The 21029-nt window shown below is 44.4% G+C and overlaps 1 protein-coding gene across 2 annotated transcripts in view; it reads right to left on the bottom strand.

Moving 5' to 3' along the window:
- Window positions 1-4525: 4525 nt before the first annotated feature.
- Window positions 4526-21029, bottom strand: part of ankrd12 (ankyrin repeat domain 12) — a 71450-nt gene continuing 54946 nt past the window's right edge. Inside the window, exons 4-13 of one of the 2 annotated variants that reach the window (XM_062023283.1) lie at window positions 19684-19755; window positions 19284-19424; window positions 13576-13779; window positions 13280-13422; window positions 13052-13202; window positions 8731-12866; window positions 7930-8028; window positions 7711-7854; window positions 7540-7635; window positions 4526-5657 (exon numbers count right to left, since the gene is read on the bottom strand). In XM_062023283.1, the coding sequence (XP_061879267.1) occupies window positions 5472-5657; window positions 7540-7635; window positions 7711-7854; window positions 7930-8028; window positions 8731-12866; window positions 13052-13202; window positions 13280-13422; window positions 13576-13779; window positions 19284-19424; window positions 19684-19755 (5372 nt within the window). In that variant the 3' untranslated portion in view covers window positions 4526-5471. The remainder of the gene's footprint in view (window positions 5658-7539; window positions 7636-7710; window positions 7855-7929; window positions 8029-8730; window positions 12867-13051; window positions 13203-13279; window positions 13423-13575; window positions 13780-19283; window positions 19425-19683; window positions 19756-21029) is intronic. The other variant, XM_062023284.1, reaches the window with a different exon arrangement.

Below are 21029 nucleotides of genomic sequence, written 5' to 3'. Positions count from 1 at the left end.
CAGCTCTCACTGGATCGGTTCGCAGACGAGTGTGAAGCGACTGGGATGAGAATCAGCACCTCCAAGTCTGAGTCCATGGTTCTCGCCCGGAAAAGGGTGGAGTGCCATCTCCGGGATGCGGAGGAGACCCTGCCCCAAGTGGAGGAGTTCAAGTACCTCGGAGTCTTGTTCACGAGTGAGGGAAGAGTGGATGGTGAGATCGACAGGCGGATCGGTGCGGCGTCTTCAGTAATGCAGACGCTGTATCGATCCGTTGTGGTGAAGAAGGAGCTGAGCCGGAAGGCAAAGCTCTCAATTTACCGGTCGATCTACGTTCCCATCCTCACCTATGGTCATGAGCTTTGGGTTATGACCGAAAGGACAAGATCACGGGTACAAGCGGCCGAAATGAGCTTCCTCCGCCGGGTGGCGGGTCTCTCCCTTAGAGATAGGGTGAGAAGCTCTGCCATCCGGGAGGAGCTCAAAGTAAAGCCGCTGCTCCTCCACATGGAGAGGAGCCAGATGAGGTGGTTCGGGCATCTGGTCAGGATGCCACCCGAACGCTTCTCTAGGGAGGTGTTTAGGGCACGTCCGACCGGTAGGAGGCCACGGGGAAGACTCAAAACACGTTGGGAAGACTATGTGGGAACGCCTCGGGATCCCCCGGGAGGGGCTGGACGAAGTGGCTGGGGAGAGGGAAGTCTGGGCTTCCCTGCTTAGGCTGCTGCCCCCGCGACCCGACCTTAGATAAGCGGAAGGAGATGGATGGATGTTAGAATTTAAGGACACCCCGGAGTTCATGTGAACCATCTCTGAGTGAAAACAGACTCTGTATATTTGCAGGTAGAGCCCTTTGTGAGGCCACAAACATAACCTGAAGGCGACTGTATTGGATTATATCATGTAGTTGAAGAAAATGACTCATTATGAACATATCATTGGTATGAGCTCCATATGAGGCATAATGTATCATTCTAAGTGCCTTTTTCTGGCGCTTAAATAGCGGTTCAATAGGTGCGACCCCGCAATATTGTAAATGCGGCAATAAAAGAGCCAAATAAATCGTTCTTAGTGAATTTTGATTGAGTAATTTCTGCGTTTTCCATTATTATATGTTATATTGCTACTATGGTACATTTTTAGTCTACTTTATACCTGCATTATCCTTTCCATCCTTTGTAACTGAGCTACTGTGTGGAACAATTTCCCTTGTGGATCAATAAAGTTATTCTAAGTCTACGTTTAATTGGCACTCCAGCCTTTCTTCGCATTTTTGTTTTCTCTTTTCTGGCTTTCCGCAGTTTTTAAAAAAAACATTGAATTAAAAGAGACGTCTTCCCCAACATGGCGCCCCCTAGCCACGTGACGGGCTTTTGACCAATCATTTAGGAGATCGTCTGAAACCGACTGGTCCATACTTTCCTGAGACGCGGGTGACACCTGCCGGCGAGGCATGGTACTGCAGTCTGCGGAATCATGTTTTTAAATTCCTTACGTTGGTTATTTTGACCGATAACTATTTTGAACGATGTGTAGTATCAGAAAAAAAGTTGACTACAATAATTTACGTAAATATTTGATCAATGTCAAATTTGAAATACACTGAATGAAGCAAGGGCACTGCAGATTACTGTTTGGAATCATCCAAATGTATTTATATCTATACCCATGAATAATATTTAAGGTAAAAAATAATTACAACATTTAATAAAATGATTATAAAGAATAATAAATGATTAAACATATTCACATGTTATAAAATAACTTTTATAATGTAATATTTTAATTTGTTAAAACCAGTGAAATATGCTGAAGGCATTCACTGTCAGCTCGCTGGAATTGTTACTGCAGTCAGTTGATTTAGTTGCTTTTTTTAAAAAAAAATTTAACAACAACTAATAGTCTATAGCAGGGGTCGGCAACCCAAAATGTTGAAAGAGCCAAATTGGACCAAAAATACAAAAAAAGTAATCTGTCTGAAGCCGCAAAAAATTAAATTATGTAAGTGTTATAAGGATGGCAACACATGATGTAAATATGCCTGATTAGCACTCCACGACAAGTCAATAATATCAATAAAGCGCACTTTTGTGTATTCACGCACAGTATACAATGTTTGGTGGACAAAATGAGACAGAGTGGAAGATTTTACATGTAAACAAACTGTTGCGTCACAGTCCACGCTACGGTGAGTTCAAGAACCGCCGAAATTAGTCGGACAAAACGCTGTTCACCAAATACTCTCATCAGTGGAACACGTCTTCCTGTGGCAGCGTCGGAGAAAGTTATACATGTGAACAAACTGTTGAGTCACAGTCCACACAACGGCGAGTTCAAGGGCAAGGACAAAACGGCGCTTGGCAAATAAAAACATATTGAACAGTGGGCTTTCTAACAATTAGGAAGGTTTGTGTCATGTTTGTCCTCATACAGAAACCATATTACAACAAAAAATATATTTTTCACCCCATTTCTTTTTCCATTTCTATACATTTTGGAAAAAGCTCCATGAGCCACCAGGGTGCGGGTTGCTGACCCCCGGTCTATAGTGTTACATATATATTAAATTGTCCTGGGCATGACGTTGGGCAGTGGAGGCTCTTCTATGGGGTCTTGGGGCACTAGGAGGTTTTAACCCCTTTACTACTGTTACCCCTGGTGGCCCTTGGCAAAGGCCAAGTACCTGGCTGCCCCCTAGCCAGGGATACGGTGAAGACCTCAACGGCGGAGCAGGCGGAAGACGGTAGATTTAAGAACTACCACAACGGCTGCGATGGCGGAAGAAGGCTGCAGCAGAAAAGGGTCCCCAGTCGTCTTGGACTCCATGCCACTGGACCCTGACCTGATTCGGTCAAGGATCGTGTGGTGACTGTCTGTGCACCAGTCTCCCCACGTAAAACTAAGTCACGCACAGGCATACTTGCCAACCTTGAGACCTCCAATATCGGGAGGTGGGGGGTGGGGGCTTGGTCGGGGGGTAGGGGGGACGTGGTTATTTACAGCTAGAATTCACCAACTCGAGTATTTCATATATATATATATATATATATATATATATATATATATATATATATATATATATATATATATATATATTTATTTTATTTACATAGAAAAAAAAAATAATACTTGAATTTCAGTGTTCCGGTGGCTATCCATTAGACGGCAGTATTGTCCTGTTTAACTTCTCCGTTCATGATGAGTATATCATTTCGGCCACCGTGTTCAATGGAGAAGTCTGTTCTACAAAATTTACAGGCAACATACCCCTTCCCCTTCGAACGGTCCTGGATGAACTGAAATTCTTGTTTCCATTCGTTTTGGAACTTGCAAGTGTATTTCTTCATCTTGCTCGTCGACGGCGTCGCCATGTCTGTAATTTCCTCGTTCTTCTGCTTGTCTCCTTGTTGTGTGCGCAGTTGTGCACTCTACTCTCTAAAAGCCCTAGATGTTATGACGTCATTGGGCAGGCAAGCTGTTTATATTGTGGGAAAGCGGACGTGAGAACAGGCTGTCCCCACTCAGGTCCGCATTGAGCTGGAGGGGGCGTGGCCTCCAGCTCCGACTGAATACCGGGAGTTTGTCGGGAGAAAATCTCTTGCCGGGAGATGCGCTGAATACCGGGATTCTCCCGCTAAAAACGGGAGGGTTGGCAAGTATGCGCACAGGCATCCTACATAAAGGGATACACCCCTACCAGGAGGATCGTCATACTCGTTCGAGTGACCGCCGATGATGATGATGATGATATATTACATTTTTTTAATGGTCTAGTGCAGGGGTCGGCAACCCAAAATGTTGAAAGAGCCATATTGGACCAAAAATACAAAAACAAATCTGTCTGGAGCCGCAAAAAATTAAAAGCCATATTACATGTGTCATGAGATATAAATTGAATTAAGAGGACTTAAAGGAAACTAAATGAGCTCAAATATACTTACAAATGAGGCATAATGATGCAATATGTACATATCGCTAGCCTAAATAGCATGTTAGCATCGATTAGCTTGCAGTCATGCAGTGACCAAATATGTCTGATTAGCACTCCACACAAGTCAATAACATCAACAAAACTCACCTTTGTGCATTCATGCACAACGTTAAAAGTGTGGTGGACAAAATGAGACAGAAAAAGAAGTGGCATAAAACACGTCCTAGAAAGTCGGAGAAAGTTCTGCATGTAAACAAACTATACGGTGAGTTCAAGGACCGCCAAAATTAGTAGGACAAAACGGCGCTCGCCAAATACTCGAATCAGTGAAGCATGTTTAATATAAACAGTGTGATTTATAACAATTAGGGAGGTTTGTGTCACGTTTGTCCTCCTACAGAAACCATACTAAAACAAAAAAAGAGATTTTTTTCCCCTCATCTTTTTCCATTCTTCATACATTTTTGAAAAATCTCCAGAGAGCCACTAGGGCGGCGCTAAAGAGCCGCATGCGGCTCTAGAGCCGCGGGTTGCCGACCCCTGGTCTAGTGTTAAATGTTGTTGTTTTTTACCATAATTTATATTGATAAAAACATTACTTTGATCCTTCAAGCCTTGTCAGAGGAATCAGAGCAAACTGAATTTAGATTCACAACAAATAAAATTTATTCAATTATATATTACAAATATGTACAAGTCATGTAACAAGTAAATATTAAAATAGACATTTTTTAGAACTATCGTTCAAAAGGCATTATGTTGAAAAAATAGGTTTTGTTGTGATCTCACATTGAAACTGTAAAAGTTTACTTCTCTCTGTCCCTCGTCGGAAGCCACGACAGACTCGAATGTGCGCGACACACAAAAGGATGACACACCGGGAGGATGCAAGAGCGATTACAGGAAGAAAAAAAAGAAGAAAAAAAAAGAAGAGTTGCGACACTTCAGCAGAACACACAATGTCCCCGGCACGCCTGGTAGGAAAAGGTAGAAAGGATGCAAGGCATGCACAGCATTAATGAGGAAGAAAAAGAAGGGCGATAGAAACACCTGCGTAACAGCCAGGACGTCACGGACAAAGAGGAACACTTGATATAAAAAACAAAACACTTTGGTCCATTAAACATGAGACGGAACAAGTTTACAATCAAAATATCTAGTATTTTTTTTGTTTGTACAAGTTTGAAACAATAATTACATGACTATATACAAATACACATTTGTATGTATAAAATAAGTTAGAAAATTAAGAGCACAGTCTGTACACAACGTACGAACACACCGAAAACTATTGAAATCTTGCACTGGTGTGACCCTGCTTGACACGACACGACGGCGTCCGGGTGCGGCACACCTTCCTGCGCGGCACTGCCCGACCCGGCCTTTTGGTCTCCTGGACTCCCTGGCGGCCTGGACCACCATCCTGAGGGCAGGTGTGCCCGCGTCCGGACCGAGCTCGGGCATGGATCAGTCCTAAGTGCTCCCGTGTTGGCGCCACTCTTAAGTGCTTCACATTGCCGTGGCGGGTTCCTGGAAAGCGCTGGGACCGCCTCGCGGCTCCTCATATGGGGGTGAGGTCGAAGTCGTCGTTCACCTCCACCAGCGGGATGTAGAACTCCGGGATCTCGAAGATGCTGGTGGACTTGTAGGTGGCCGGGTCGAGTTCCTGCAGCTTGAGCTGCCACTCCAGTCGCTGGACGGCGTTGAGGGCCGCCGCCTCGTGCTGCTGCCTCATGAGGAGGCACGTCTGCGGAGGAAGGAGCACGCGGTTACATGATGGTCCTTTTGTCAAGGTCTGACCACTCTTAAAACCATAGACATCTGTGGAGGATGCATATATGTTTAAGAGTTCTTTCTTTTTACATAGCCATGTTTAGAGCAGCTAGTACTTCTCCTTTGTATATTCTACCAGTCTCTCTTTGTCTTCAGATTGTCTGTTTTGTGTCTTAAACCATCAGGAATGTGAAACCAAACCCCCAAATCTTCCTTATCAGTGTTGTGAGGGGAAGCCAACTCATTGTGTGCAATGAGTTGGCTTCTCCGTTTGAATGTCAGATCAACTATGAATGTATTGGTTAAACTGATCTCCTTAAGCTTTAGTAAAACGTGAAAATATTCCTATTCTGTCTTGATGGTCCTTCTTACTCAGCATATATGTCATCGAAAGAGATTGACCAGTAACTTAGATTCCCTGGGAGGAAGAACTGGTCAACGCAACACATCTTATAAGTAGACGCAGCACTGGCTGCTGTGACGCGAGATATTCGGCCGCCATCTTGAAGTGGTGATGAGGAGCCGGGGAGCAGCCTAAACTGACATTTGACAGGTAAGAAACAAAGATGCCGGGCTGGTGTTCAGCGTTTTCCTGCTCAAATGAGCGGACTGTTGAAAATAGGAATCGGGGGATTACTTTTCACAAGTAAGATTTAACATTAATGTACTATTGGTTGTATATAGGGATGTCCGATAATGGCTTTTTGCCGATATCCGATATTGTCCAACTCTTTAATTACCGATACCGATATCAACCGATACCGATATCAACCGATATATACAGTCGTGGAATTAACACATTATTATGTCTAATTTGGACAACCAGGTATGGTGAAGATAAGGTACTTTTAAAAAAAAATTATAAAATAAAATAAGATAAATAAATTAAAAACATTTTCTTGAATAAAAAAGAAAGTAAAACAATATAAAAACAGTTACATAGAAACTAGTAATTAATGAAAATGAGTAACATTAACTGTTAAAGGTTAGTACTATTAGTGGAGCAGCAGCACGCACAATCATGTGTGCTTACGGACTGTATCCCTTGCAGACTGTATTGATATATATTGATATATAATGTAGGAACCAGAATATTAATAACAGAAAGAAACAACCCTTTTGTGTGAATGAGGAGGGAGGTTTTTTGGGTTGGTGCACTAATTGTAAGTGTATCTTGTGTTTTTTATGTTGATTTAATTTTAAAAAAACCAAAAAAAAACGATACCGATAATACAAAAACCGATACCGATAATTTCCGATATTACATTTTAACGCATTTATCCCTAGTTGTATACACTGCAAAAAGTCAGTGTTCAAAAACAAGAAAAAACAAGAAAAAAATGAGGGGTATTTTATTTGAACTAAGCAAAATTATCTGCCAATAGAACAAGAAAATTTGAACAATAGACATTACACATCACAAAACAAAAATAACAAAAAGACATCATACATGACCAACACACATTTACGGGCCTGCTGTTAAGGGCGGCTATAGCTGCAGGGATAAGGCTTTTAGGACCAAAACCCTTAAAACAAGTAAAACACTAACATAAAATCTGCTTAGTGAGAAGAATTATCTTATCAGACAGAAAATAAGCAAATATCACCCTTATTTGAGATATTTAATCTTACTTAGATTTCAGTTTTTGCAGTGTGCCGATCTCAGGGCGGACACTAACCACTAGGCAGCACACATGAAATGGCACAAAATGTAGTACCTAGGTTAATGGGTACCACAATAACAATAGAAGCGCAATATGACAATAAAGATTATAGAACCCTTGACTATCCACTGTAGTGCAATGGAATGTCACTGAGAAGCTTGTCAAAGATCCAGAGTTGAACTTCCAACTGACCTTGAGCTTATCGAACTTGTCATCGACATCTTGTAACCAGGACATGAACTGTCTGGCGTTGAATCGATCTCGCACAGATGTCTTACCGTCGTCGCTCTGCCAAGCAAACATAAAAGCGCGTCAGCCACCTTGGTCAACCGTGGGTAGCTGCCAGCCGTTGGCGCTTCTCACCTGAACGTCTTGGGGCATGTTGTACACTTCGGCGTCCAGCAACACGGTGCAGGCACTGAAGGGCAGCGTCTGATTGGCCAACGTCCTTGCCGCCCGGTAATGCACTCGCAGGACCTCCTGCTCGTTTGAAACAATCAGCTTTTCCTGCGCGTGGAAAAAGGAAAAAGATCAGTCCTATTGTGCTTCCGACAGAGGGGTGACACTGGAAGGAATCCTCACCCTCTCTATGCTGTGCTGCAGGCGCAGCTTCATGCGGACCACCTCCTGCTGCTTGAACATCTCCTTCAGCTGCTCTGGTAACGAGGGGGGCGGAGTTATCTGGGGATGGGAGAGGACGTGCGTTAGAAGGTCAACACTGCAGCGCGTCAGTCAAATGCGAATACTAAATAAATACAGTGGTGCTTTTCTGTTAGTCATTTCAAAAAGGTCACACGGAAACAGAATTAAAAAACCGAAGCCGAGAAACAATCTAATTCGTTCCCGACACCCAAAAATATGAGCACAAAACACATTTTATGAAGAAAAATGTGTTTTACATGCAGGAAGCAATGTGAAATACATATAAATGAAGAATGAAATACATACAATTAACATCACTTTTTTCTCTACTGAAAACTTTTGTTGTCGAAGACGGCGATGAGCGGAGAGGGTGGAGGGAAGGGTGGTGTCGCTCCCACGCCACCTTCGTACTTTGCTACGAGTTCTTTCTTAAATACAATAGTATTTCTTACCTTCTTCATCAAAGTGCTGGCACTCACAATTGTCTTTGGCCCCATGGTGGATTATTTTGTAGTCATACTCAATTAAAAAAGCAGAGACTCAGTCACCAACACGTGGGATTTTTTTGTTTGGACATTTGATTGCGCGGAACGATACACGGAAATACAGACTAGTTTGTTGAGCTGTAGAATGATCGGGTATACAATGACCAAGAGGGTATATACAAACTTGGGCAAAGTTTTTGCGTACATTTTTGTTAAAAACCGAATCATACACAAAGCGGGGAATAAGAAGACTTACTGTTGGAATACACAGCTTGCTGAGTGGGTTCCCATCCAGCAGGTAGGAGCCGTTGAACGTGACGTATTCGTCATAATACTGCGGCGGCTGAGGTATGACGCTGCACAGGACTTTGCGCTTCTCCTCAATCTTCTTCCTAATGTGCAGAAACTCATAATAGGGATTGGCTCTCTCTGTCTGGTAGGGCTCGATCTCCTCCAGCTTGACGGACGCCACGATGGCAGCGAGCGACTGCTGACCTTCCCCCTTAAGCTGGGCGGTAGGACTGGCTTGCGAGAAGGGTACCTTGGGCATCTTCCTCTTGCGCGGGTGGGGGACGTGCACGTCCACGTCCTCGTCCAATGAGCGGATTTTGATCTTGGCTCCGGAGTAGTCAGACTCCTGGTCTCCGGACTGAGGGGAGGAGCTCCCTGAGGCGCTGCTACTCAGGTCTCCGTGACCCGTGGGCTGCATTGGCTCTTCAGCAGAAGACTCTGGTTTCTTGTCAGTGGGATCCACCTCATTAGGTTCACAGTGGGACTCTGAGGGGCACTCTGCAACCTGCTGCTCCTCCGTCAAAGAACTCTGAAGGTTCTCAGGATTCTGTTGGACATCAGACATCTCCTGATCTTTGTGCTCATGGCTTGCTGCACACGGCTCAATGTCCAAGGTCTCCGTCAGAGCATTACAGGCGGCGTCACTTTCAGCTTCGGCTTTCTTGCCGTCATCATCATTCAGATCCAGATCCTCTTCAGAACATTTAGACTCAGTTCTGGGCTTGTTGGAGCCTGTAAAGGATTCTGTGGAGATGGGAATGTTGGTGCTGGTGGAGGCAACTGGGCTTCCTATCTCCTCCATCTTGATGCTCTCTGAGACATTTTCCTCACTTTGGTGTTCTGCTTCATCAGTGGTCACCGGTTTGTCCTTCTGGTCCCAAAGCTGAGCGGAGTCCTCCTGCTGGATGCACGGGATGGCGTCCGTCGGCTGGAGGCTATTTGGGTTTGTGAGCTCTGATGGTTCCGTACAAAGAGATAATAAAGGTGGTTCAGAGTCCCTCTCAGTACTATCAATCTGTGAATTTTCCACACATGCGACAAGAGAATCACAGTGCTCGATTGGGTCTGGTTTAGGACTACTACAGAGAGTGACACTTTTACATAGAGGATCTCTGTTAGGTGTGAAGCTGCCAGCAGTGCCTCCACATTCAGTAACCGAGTCCCCAATTGAACATTGTTGACTGACAAACGTCTCCTCCCTTTCACTTGACGTCTTCGTTGTGCACAGACCTGCTGGGTTGGGCTGAGTTTCAGCTGATGCATCCTCATCCAGAATGGCCCTGAGGCACGGAGACTCGTGTCTACCAGGAAGCGTCACCCTAGAGCTTTGCTGCACATCCGGAAGCCTGCTGCAGTCTTTATCCAGAGCAGAGGGCAACCTGGTGGCTTGAATGACGAGGGACGACTGCAGGAACGCAGGCTGCATATCGGCCGCTTCCGGGTTCATGTCGGAGTCGTACTCCATGTGCTTGGGAGTGAGCATTGTGGCCTGGCAGGAATCCTCAGAGCTAGCCACGGATACCAAGGATACTGACCTAGACATGAGGCCGCAGTGCTCGCCCTCAGGCCGCGGAGATCTGCTCAGACAGTTCTCCACTGCAGACATCACCTTGGCACTTATGGAGGGAAGGCTCTTTCCGTCCAGGGACATGGTCCTGAAGCTAGAGGCGTCCTTCAGGGGTTTGTCTCGGGCGTTGACGTCTGAGGCTTCAGAGCTTTTGGAACGCATGAGCTCCTTGCTAAAGCACGCCTCCGACTTTGTCCTATCTTTTGGCCTGGATTTTCCGGGGTCGGCCAGGGGTCGCTGTTTGAGCCTCTCCCTCTCCTTCTGTTTGATCTTCTCCAGGTGTTTGCGGTGCCACTGCTCAATCTCCTGGTCTTTTAGGCTCAGCATGCGCTCAAAGCTGGTCTGCATCAGGTCGTCGTTGACGAGGCGTTTCTCTTTGGGCCTGCTGTCTCGCGTTCCAGAGGGTTGCTTGGATTTGATCTTTTCTGCGTCCGACTCACCGGACTTGGTCTTGCTGGTCTTGGCCTGCTGAGAGCGGTCCTTGTGCCTGTCCTTGTGTCTCTCTGAATCTCTTTCCCGCTCTCTCCGGTCCCGATCCTTCTCCGGCGTTTTTGTCACTTCCTCCTTTGATTTTGTAGATAAAGACTTTCCGCTTTCAGAGAGATAACCCTTCTTCTCTTCCAAAAGTAACTTCAGATTGGAAGCGTAGGGGAGAGTCCCGTCTTTTAGTTTCTCTTTTCTCTTCCAGTCCTTTTCCTTGGCGCGATCAGATTTGTCAAAAGGCTTTGCTTTCTTTTCACAACTTGTGCGATCCTTGTCTCTGTGATCTGCGACACTATAATCTCTCTCCTGTCTCTCCCGATCTGAGCGTTTGTCCAGCTTATCTCGACATTTCCTGCCATCTTCATGCTTCTTTGCCGTGGATAAAGACTTCAGTTTGTCGCTCTCCTTGTAGTTTTTATCACCGGGAGAGTGACAGGAAGTGGCTCCAGATCTCTCTTTTTCCTTCCAACGATCTAACTGATTCTGTGGTTCCGCTCTGTCCACGTGTTCAACTTTGGGCTTTTTTTCCTTGTCAGGATGCCTTTTTTCCATTTTTTCCGGCTCCCTCTCTTTTCCCAACAGCCTCTTGTCTATTTTCTCATGTGAGTTCCTTTCTGAGCACTCCAGATGTTCCTGATCAGCGACGAGGCTGCTTATGGGCTTCTCCTCTGTCTCTTCTTTCACACTGTTGCTCTGTGGCGGCTCGTCTGGAATCCTCCCACAACCGTGGCAGTCGGCTCTGTCGTCACGCTCGCCAAGCTTGGAGTCTTTCAGCCTCTCCTCCCTGCGCTCTTTTTTTACAGTCTTGTCCTTGTCTCGCTCGTCTCGTGGCCTCTTCTCCTTTCCGATTGAATGTTTCTCCCTGGCGTTTTTTTCCTCTTTTAAAGGGGCGCACTCGGAGGTCCTCTGGAAAGAACAGTGCTCCTCTGATTCCCTTTTCACTGGCAGCGCTTCATCGGTCTCATCACTTTTGAAGAAGTTTTCTTTCCAGAACTCTCGGTCAAACTCCAGATTCCTGTGGCCGTCTCTCCTGGCTTCCTTCTGTCTGTGCCGGCTACGCTCTGCCTCGTATTCTCTTCTGTGTTTGTCTTTCTCCTTGTGTTTGAGTTTATGCTTCTTCACCACTTTGCCGTCTAAGTCACTCTTCCGCAAGACGCCTTCGCTGCCATCTATGCCGTGTGCGATGTTGTTGGCCTCTTTGTACGGGCTGGAATCTCGCTCGCCGTCTCTCTGGTGATGCTTGCTCTTCTCTTTGTGCTTGTGGGCCTTAGTGCTGGAGCCTTCGGTGCAGTAGTCTGCTTCAGAGTAGTGGTTGAACTTGACAGCATCCACCGGACACGAGCTGTTTTCCTGTTTGAGTGGCGTGTGTTTGTCGGCCAGGCTGTTGTTCAGTTTGGGAGATTTCATGGAGGACAAGTGGAAAAGGTGCACAGACGTGTCGTCTTTGGGGCTGAAGGACATTTTGAAGGAATCCTCCTCGCGCCCCTTGTCTGTGCTCTCGGACACAGTGGAAAGCGAAAGGAGCAGTGTTTTACTGTTCTCCTTCCCATCCTCTTGGTTTTCCTTATTTTTATTCTGGCTCTTGTTCTTTCTCTTGATTTTGCTCTTGTCTTTTTGCTCAGCATTCTCCTTTTTAGACTTCACTCCTGTCTTGACGCTCTCCGAGCTCTGGGAACAGGTGGGGGATTCCCTTTTGTCGGGGAGGCTCTCCCTTTCGTCGCTGGACGTGTCCGAGCTGCAGTGCACTCGAGGTGGCTTCTGCTTTTTGGCTTTGGAGGAGACATCCCTCTTGCTGCTCTGCTTGCCAGCCAAGTTATTCTTATCCTTCTCTTCCTTCTCCCGCTGCCGCAGTTCCCGCCGCAGAATGTGTCGATCGTTTAAGGCTTTACTCAGATCCTCCTCCTCTTCCTCGTCTTTGAATTCGTACTCATCCAGGCCTTGCATGGACGACGACCTTGCGACCGGTTTGGCTTCCAAGTCTTTCTCCGTGTCCGAGTCGTCCATGTCTACGTCCACACTGGATGGATTCACAGAGGGCGGGTCCTCAAAGTCTGCAAGTATAAAAAAGGCTCGTTTATTGTGCAGTTCTATGCCACAATAATAAACATTTATCAACTAAGCATTAAATTAAGGGCATACGTTTTGTTTTCTGAGCTCATTATCAGGACTATCACTTAAATACGATAGATTATGGAGGTGTACTTCAAGTTGTGGGTATTTTATAGCTTTCATTTACCTGAAGAGCTGTCCTCCTGGTCATCTGAAAGTGCCACCTCCCCTTTCAACAACTGTTCCAACTCCTGTGAGTCGGCCACATCCACTGGACGCTCCCCACGCTTGTTGGCCTGGAAGGCGTTCCCGCCATGACGCAGTAGCAGCTTCACAATCTGGATGCATCGAACACAGGACGCCGTCATCAAATGCGTTCTTGTGTACGTGACACTGTGCTTTTGTGGCGTCTTACATCTTTGTGGCCACTGCTGGACGCGTCATGGAGAGGCGTGTCGTCATCCAGACCCTGCGTGTTCACCTCTGCACCGGCTGATATCAACACCTTGGCCACGTCGTAGTAACCCAAATTGCACGCTTCGTGAAGTGGAGTCCAACCTGGTGATTACAACACATTACCTACACATCACATATTTTTCTAACATTCGAGTGCCTGGCAAAATCCAACAACAATGACTGTTTAAATCCACCAGATGTCAGTCTGGTCGCTCTGGTGGATTCATTGAAGCAGTCGCCTTGTGGTCATCATACCTGCAAAGTCTTTCACATTGACGTCAGCGCCCAGGCTAATGAGCTCCTTGACTTGCTTGGCGTCGCCGCGTATGGCCGCCATGTGAAGGGGAGTCTCCCCGCGCTCGTTCCTCTTGTTCACCTTGTCTTTCTGTCGAGACGAGGCGCTGCTGGGGACCTTCTTCTGCACGGGCGTCGTCTGGGAGGGGTGGCTGGGTGTCGAATCTGGTGGCAGACAGAAAGAAAACATTTGAGTGAACTTTTGTTTTTGCTTGTTTAGATTAACGTAAGCAAATTTTAAAAATGACATCATACACCATGGATTCTTATTTTTTCCCTCATGACTGTAAATGACATTTGGGGCGCCTCCTATGGGTTGTGGTCAAAATGTTTTGTAAGACATGCTTGCATGAAGTGAAATAAATAATATTTATACAGTATAGCGCAGGCCTGGGCAATTATTTGGACTTGGGGGCCACATTTAGAGAAAAAAAAGTGTCTGGGGGCCGGTATATCTATTTTTAGGAACACTAATACAAAACCTCACAATAATGTCTGATTGAATGCTAAAAACATTATGACAGACCGCCTTAAAAAAACAATGGAATTTTACATTTTTCTATGAACGATAAAACACTGAATATTGACAAAATATGAATGTCACACCCCCTTTCGATCAACAGATTTTACAATCAAATGAAACAACAAAAATGCAACAAACAGTGAAATATGAACGCCAAGGGTACAAAATAAACCCACCTACAATCTGATATATCTGATACATCACTAAGCTTTAGAACTTTTTTGTGAAAATCTCCTTCCGCGTCTGTGGAAACGCTTCCCGCCCACACTGTTTGGTGCCTCGTCTGAGCTGCTGTGACGTAGATTACCCTAGTAACTAATTAGATTACCATAGTAACTGGTATATCACCCATAAGTGCAGATTCCAACCATTGAAATACTTTGTATAGTTCAAGACTTACGGTTGTTAGAAAACATGACTGCACATCATAATGGCAGCTACACTTTCCATCTTAAAGATCTAAAAAAATTATTTGGGAATGTCCGGCGGGCCAGATTGAAAAGCTTGACGGGCCGCATGTGGCTCCTGGGCCTTAATTTGCCCAGGTCTGCTATAGCGCCTTTTCTATAGTGATTCAAAGCACTTTACATTGAGATACCCTTTATCTACATTTACATCAGTGTGCGTGGCACTGGAAACAAGGTGGGGGAAGTCTCTTGCACAAAGACAACACCAGTGACTAGGTTGGCGGAAGCTGGATTTGAAGCAGAAACCTTCAAGTTTCTGGCCAGCAATTCTACCATCTGAGCCACGTTGCCCCTCAAAGTTTTAGATCCATTAGACAAAAGATCTATAGAAAAATAAGATGGTAAGTCAGGCCTGTGTCACTGCTAATATCTTTTGCTCGATGGCAGCCTTGTTTTCTTTTAACCAATCGTACTCAAGTGGGGCGGCATGGCTTCTATGGTACAGCGGCCATCTAGAAACTTGAGGGGTCCTGGTACGCATCCGCCATCCTAGTCACTGCCTTTGTGTACTTGGGCAAACCACTTGACCCACCTTGCCTTCAGTGCAGCCCCACACTGGTGTATGAAAGTGAATTAATGTTTGGTGGTAGTCGGAGAGGCCGTTTCCATCAGTCTAGCCCAGGGTAGCTGTGGCTACAAATACATTTTATTACCATCAATGTGTGAATGTGGAATAAATTAATCATGGGTTGTCAGTGTAACACGCTGAGTCACTAGAAAAAAGCGCTATATAAATCTAAAACTTCAGAGACTTTGTTGCTATATTAAGCAACTAAAAAGACATTAGCAACATTTCTTGTCTTATTGGACACCTTAGAAGACTAAGACATGAAAGCACACATGGCTCTTATCTACGAGCTGTGGGTCCTGCTGTGCCTCCCCTCAATCCAAAATAACTTCAAATAGAGATGGGCGATACGGCCTAAATTCTCTACAGCGATATATGTTGCAGCATCCTGCGATACCGATACACATCACAATCCATTATTTAAGATATAAATGGTAGTAGAAGCATTTCAAAACGTGTAAAAAGACTCCTAATTTGACTTCCGACATATGTAGTAACATATTATTACAGTTGTATTATTTTGTCAAAACTATTATTAATTTAAATGTTAAAAAATTGTTACTTTCTGTTGTAAAATGGTTCCATCTACACTTCTGTTAAAGCCCTCCTGTGTCCAGGGACTTATTTCCGGAGTTTCTAAATAATAACAAAAAAGTGACAAAATATTTATTGATAATAAAAAATATTAGTCTAACTACTGTAATCTTGACCAAATAATGATATTATACTTGGTATTGTTACTGTTGATATTTCAATCAATCTACCCACCTTTGCTTGAGTTGATCAATTAGCGGTTCACTTATCCTACACGGATGATACTTGTAAGATACAGTTTATTTGCCACCACGGAGGTGAGAAAAGTATTTGCACTGTGGAGGGACATTAACCGCTAGCAAGGACACCACAGTGCGTTGAGGGCGCATTCTTTCGCTTGTCACTGTCAAATTTGCATGGCACAGCTAGATTGGGTCATCAACATCCATTATCACAATAGTAGTAAAAGTTCTATCATCAAGCAAATGTATATAATTTACGTCGTATATTGTTTATATCGCGCAACCCAGCTGGTGACATAAAAAAATACACAAAAAGATGCGACAAGAGAAACCAATGCCACGGTTATGAAACACTGTAATCCAGCATTTACAGTACAGCTGATCTGGTGAGGTTTGGCTTTTAAATATGGCAATGGCGGGCTGTGCGTTTCCCACCTAAGGCTTCAGTGATGTCCTACTTCAAATTAGGGCTGCAACAACTAATCGATTAAAATCGATTACCAAAATAGTTGGCGATTAATTTAGTCATCGATTCGTTGGAACTATGCTATGCGCATGCGCGGAGGCTTTTTTTTTTTTTTTTTGGTTATTTTTTTGTTGTTTTTTTTTGTTTTATAAACCTTTATTTATAAACTGCAACATTTACAAACAGCTGAGAAACAATAATCAAAATAAGTACAAAAACAGTACAAAACAGCGCCAGGGCGGCGGTGAGGCTACGTCTCATGAGGTGGCGTAAGCTCGCCAATGATGTGTCATGTGCAGCTCACGTGACGACGGCGTCTCCTTTGCTGGAAACATTCGAAAAATGGCGCAGGAAAACACTACCGATAGTTTAGCGGAGAAACATCTTGAGGTCATTGCTTCAATGGAGAAAAGTGTACGACCTAAGTCGTCAAAAGTGTGGGAACACTTCACTTTAAAGACTTCAAAGAAGAGCGTTTCCTGCAAAATGGCACGGAAGTACAACATTGCTTCAGAAGCACCTGAAGAGGAAAAATGTTGTAGCCATGGATGAAGGGAAGAACTCACAGTACGTAACTTTTTAAGTCCATAGTGGCAACAAGCATTCATGAGTTCAGCTTTTTTGTGAGTAACGTTAAAGTTATGCCTTTGTTGCAACGCGGGGCTGATAATGTGTCTCCGGCACATTTGACTCCGTTTTGAGAGAGAAAACGCACGGTTACCAACTTCGAAATAAACGTAACGGACAGAAATATCTCAGGTTGGTTTCATCATGGATCAATGTAGCCGGGCTGATAAAGCTATATAAATATATTTAGATTTGAGTGACGCTTTAGTATAACTAAACGTTATGAAGGTGCTGGAATATTTCATGCTATTATTCAGAGGCAGCCTAAAATGAATCCTTTATTATTCACAACAGAAACGTGTACAATATCTGATTCAGTTCTGATGAATTACATTTCTGTGTTATTGTTGGTGTATTCTGCACCCCTAATGTCCACAACATGGTGCCACTATGCTGTTTTTTTTTCAATAAAATACTGGAAAGGATAGAAATGTAGTTTGTCTCTTTTATCCGATTATTAATCGACAGATTAATCGATTATCAAATTAATCGTTAGTTGCAGCCCTACTTCAAATAAATACCTCTCAAAATACCATAATTTATGTCACCACATGACCACAGCTGGAGAAATACTATACAGAAGCACACTTGCATAGAATCCCCTCAACAGTGTACAAAAGGGGCTATTTTTGCCGCGTTTAAAAAATCAATCACCAGCAATTAAAAGATATCTTACGTGGTACTGTCAAAATTAAAATCATTTTAAAAAACATGTATAAACCAGTGGAACTGCCCGTAGTTGGTTGAATTGAGTGGAAGTGGCGGACGAACCATTTCACGGCCGACCTCTTCTCACAAGATCTTTAAATATTCTTCTTGGAAATTGCCTTGCAAATATATATCTGCCCCACAATCAACGTTTTGCTCCCCCTCTTTGTGGGTTAAAAAATTGAGTACCAGTGATGTCTCTGCCAGCCGCTTTCGCAAATAACTTGTGATTGGTTACTCACTTGGGAGTGACAAGTGAGTATCCAATCACAGTCACGTTTAACATAAGGCTACCTAGATGGGCTTTTGTCAACAACTCGTGACCTGATTGGCTATTGCAACTGTCCAAATGAATGTCCTCCATTCGTTCACACTGCACAGCCGCCGCTAATGTTGATTCAGAAGGCCTCCGGGAGAATTCGTATAGTGCTGGCAACAAGCTAGCGGAATTCTGATTGGATAAAAGCTCTAACGTACAAACAAGCAACAATGGAGCCTAATATGACATGAAGAGATTATGATGAATACTTTTAAATATTTATGGAAAGTAAATAAAAAATAAAATAGACTTTTATTCATTTATGATCATGATTAGAGATGTCCGATGATGGCTTTTTTGCCGATATCCGATATTGTCCAACTCTTAATTACCGATTCCGATATCAACCAATACAGATATATACAGTCGTGGAATTAACACATTATTATGCCTAATTTTGTTGTGATGCCCCGCTGGATGCATTAAACAATGTAACAAGGTTTTCCAAAATAAATCAACTCAAGTTATGGAAAAAAATGCCAACATGGCACTGCCATATTTATTATTGAAGTCACAAAGTGCATTTTTTTTTTTTTAACATGCCTCAAAAGAGCAGCTTGGAATTTGGGACATACTCTCCCTGAGAGAGCATGAGGAGGTTGAGGTGGGGGGGAGGTGTAGGGGGTAGCGTCCTGGAAGAGTTAGTGCTGCAAGGGGTTCTGGGAATTTGTTCTGTTGTGTTTATGTTGTGTCACGGTGCGGATGTTCTCCCGACATGTGTTTGTCATTCTTGTTTGGTGTGGGTTCACCGTGTGGCGCATATTTGTAACAGTGTTAAAGTTGTTTATACGGTCACCCTAAGTGTGACCTGTATGGCTGTTGACCAAGTATGCACTGCATTCAATTGTGTTTGTGAAAAGCCGAAGATATTATGTGATTGGGCCGGCACGCAAAGGCAGTGCCTTTAAGGTTTATTGGCGCTCTGTACTTCTCCCTACGTCCGTGCACCACTCCGTACAGTGGCGTTTAAAAAAGTCATACATTTTACTTTTACGATATCACATTTTAAAGCATTTATCGGACAATAATATCGGCAGTGCGATATTATCGGACATCTCTAATCATGATTTATGTTAGGCCAGCACAGTAGGCCTTGCTGGCCCTGAAGGCACACCACTGAAATATGGTCAACAGTCGGGTGCGCCAAAAAAAAGTCTAAAATCTGGATGAAATGATATGTATTAGTATGTATAACATTGCTACAAAAATACAAACCTGGGCTGTTGGCCGTCATTTGCATGAGGAGAGCCATCTGTTTGCGCTCGGACAGGGGATAACCAAACAAAAGGTTGGGGGCCTGGGACTTCTTTCCCCCGGCCTCTTTTTTCACCTTCTTCTTGTCCGGTCCATCTTTATCTGCAAAACACAAATTGCACACAGGTGTGTGAGATGATGCATTGAGGGTGACACTTTGCCTCCACCTTGTATCTAGTATAAGATGACAAGTATGAGGTCGAACATGTTTTTCAACAAGTCAGGTGTGCACTGCAGCCATCAAAACCCCCACCTCTAGTAGGACATGCATGTAACAGGGTGAGAAAAGGCACACACGTGCATGTGTGGGCAAAGGAGGAAAGAGGAGGAGCTTGTTGAGAAGACAGGCTGCAGCGATTACCTGTGTAGGTCCTGCAGGGGGCCACTAATCTCTCTCCCCAGGTCTCACTGGACTGGCCTGGGTCTGACTCATCTACAGTGCAAAGCAGAGAGGATTGGGGCTAGGGGATTGTGGGAAAGCACTCGCTCTCTCTCTCACCCTCCTCACGTACACGCACATATTAAGTATGAGTCATGATGACACAGCAGAGGACATCGGTGGACAGCGTTACCTCGCTTTTTCTTTAACCACAGACCCTGAGAAACCTTGAGAGAGGCTGTTGGCTTGTTTTATACAAAACGAGAAAATAAAAGTGGTTTGTTAATTCTAATCACTCGAGATACAAGCCATAAGTGGAATTTTCCATAGCTTGAGTTGACATAACCACCTGTTCTTTTGACTATAGATCACAACCTAGTCAAATACAGCGGAACATCTTATTCACAAACGCCTCTATTTGCGTTCTTTTTGGTTTGAGAACGTTTACATTGCGCCAAATATGCCTCTGTGTGCGGACTGTGTCTCGGCGTAGGAACGCTTCATTCATTTTGCATGCTGCTTAAATCCACCGGAGGCTGCCGATTTGATGTCATCACTTCCTGTGCACGGAGGCATGGCCATTTTGAAGAGGCAGGGCCCCCTATGTCACATTGTGTTCACACCCTGGACACACCGCCGCAGCCATTTCCGTGAGCTTCAAGGCAAGCGGCACTTTTGACAAGTTTATTTCCAAAATCCTCGTACCTTGTGCCGGTCAAACTCAAATCAGTCTTGCTGTATGGCTTCCGGTTGCTACACAACCATTTAGCTGGTTAGTTAAGAAAGTCAGTGACTTCACTATAAAAGTGGGTGACATTGTTATCACCAGGAAAGATGAGGTCACCTACCTAGGTTCCATTCTAGAGGCTAATCTTTCCTGTGATAAAATGGCAACCAAGGTAATGAAAAAGGTCAACCAACGAACAAGATTTCTCTACAGAATCTCCTCTCTGGTCAACAAAAGGTACCCTAGCACCTCCAAAACCCTCAAATCTAGACTCCAAACATCCCAGAACAAGCTAGTCAGATTACTTCTAGACCTCCACCCCAGATCCCACCTCACTCCTACCCACTTCTCCAAAGTGGGCTGGCTCTAGGTGGAGGACAGAGTAAAACAACTTGCACTGAGCCTAGTCTATAAAATCCGCGACACCTCCCTGATACCGAAGTACATGTCAAACTACTTCCTTAACGTAAATGACCGCCATAACCACAACACCAGGGGGAGCTCCACAAACCACGTTAAACCCAGATTCCGATCTAACAAAGGTCTTAACTCATTCTCCTTCTATGCCACATCAATATGGAATGCACTCCCAACAGGTGTA

This window comes from Entelurus aequoreus, linkage group LG16 (genome assembly GCF_033978785.1).
Source record: "Entelurus aequoreus isolate RoL-2023_Sb linkage group LG16, RoL_Eaeq_v1.1, whole genome shotgun sequence".
NCBI lineage: Eukaryota > Metazoa > Chordata > Actinopteri > Syngnathiformes > Syngnathidae > Entelurus > Entelurus aequoreus.
Note: the sequence above shows the minus strand (reverse complement) of the source record. Positions and strands in the feature narration are given on the sequence as shown.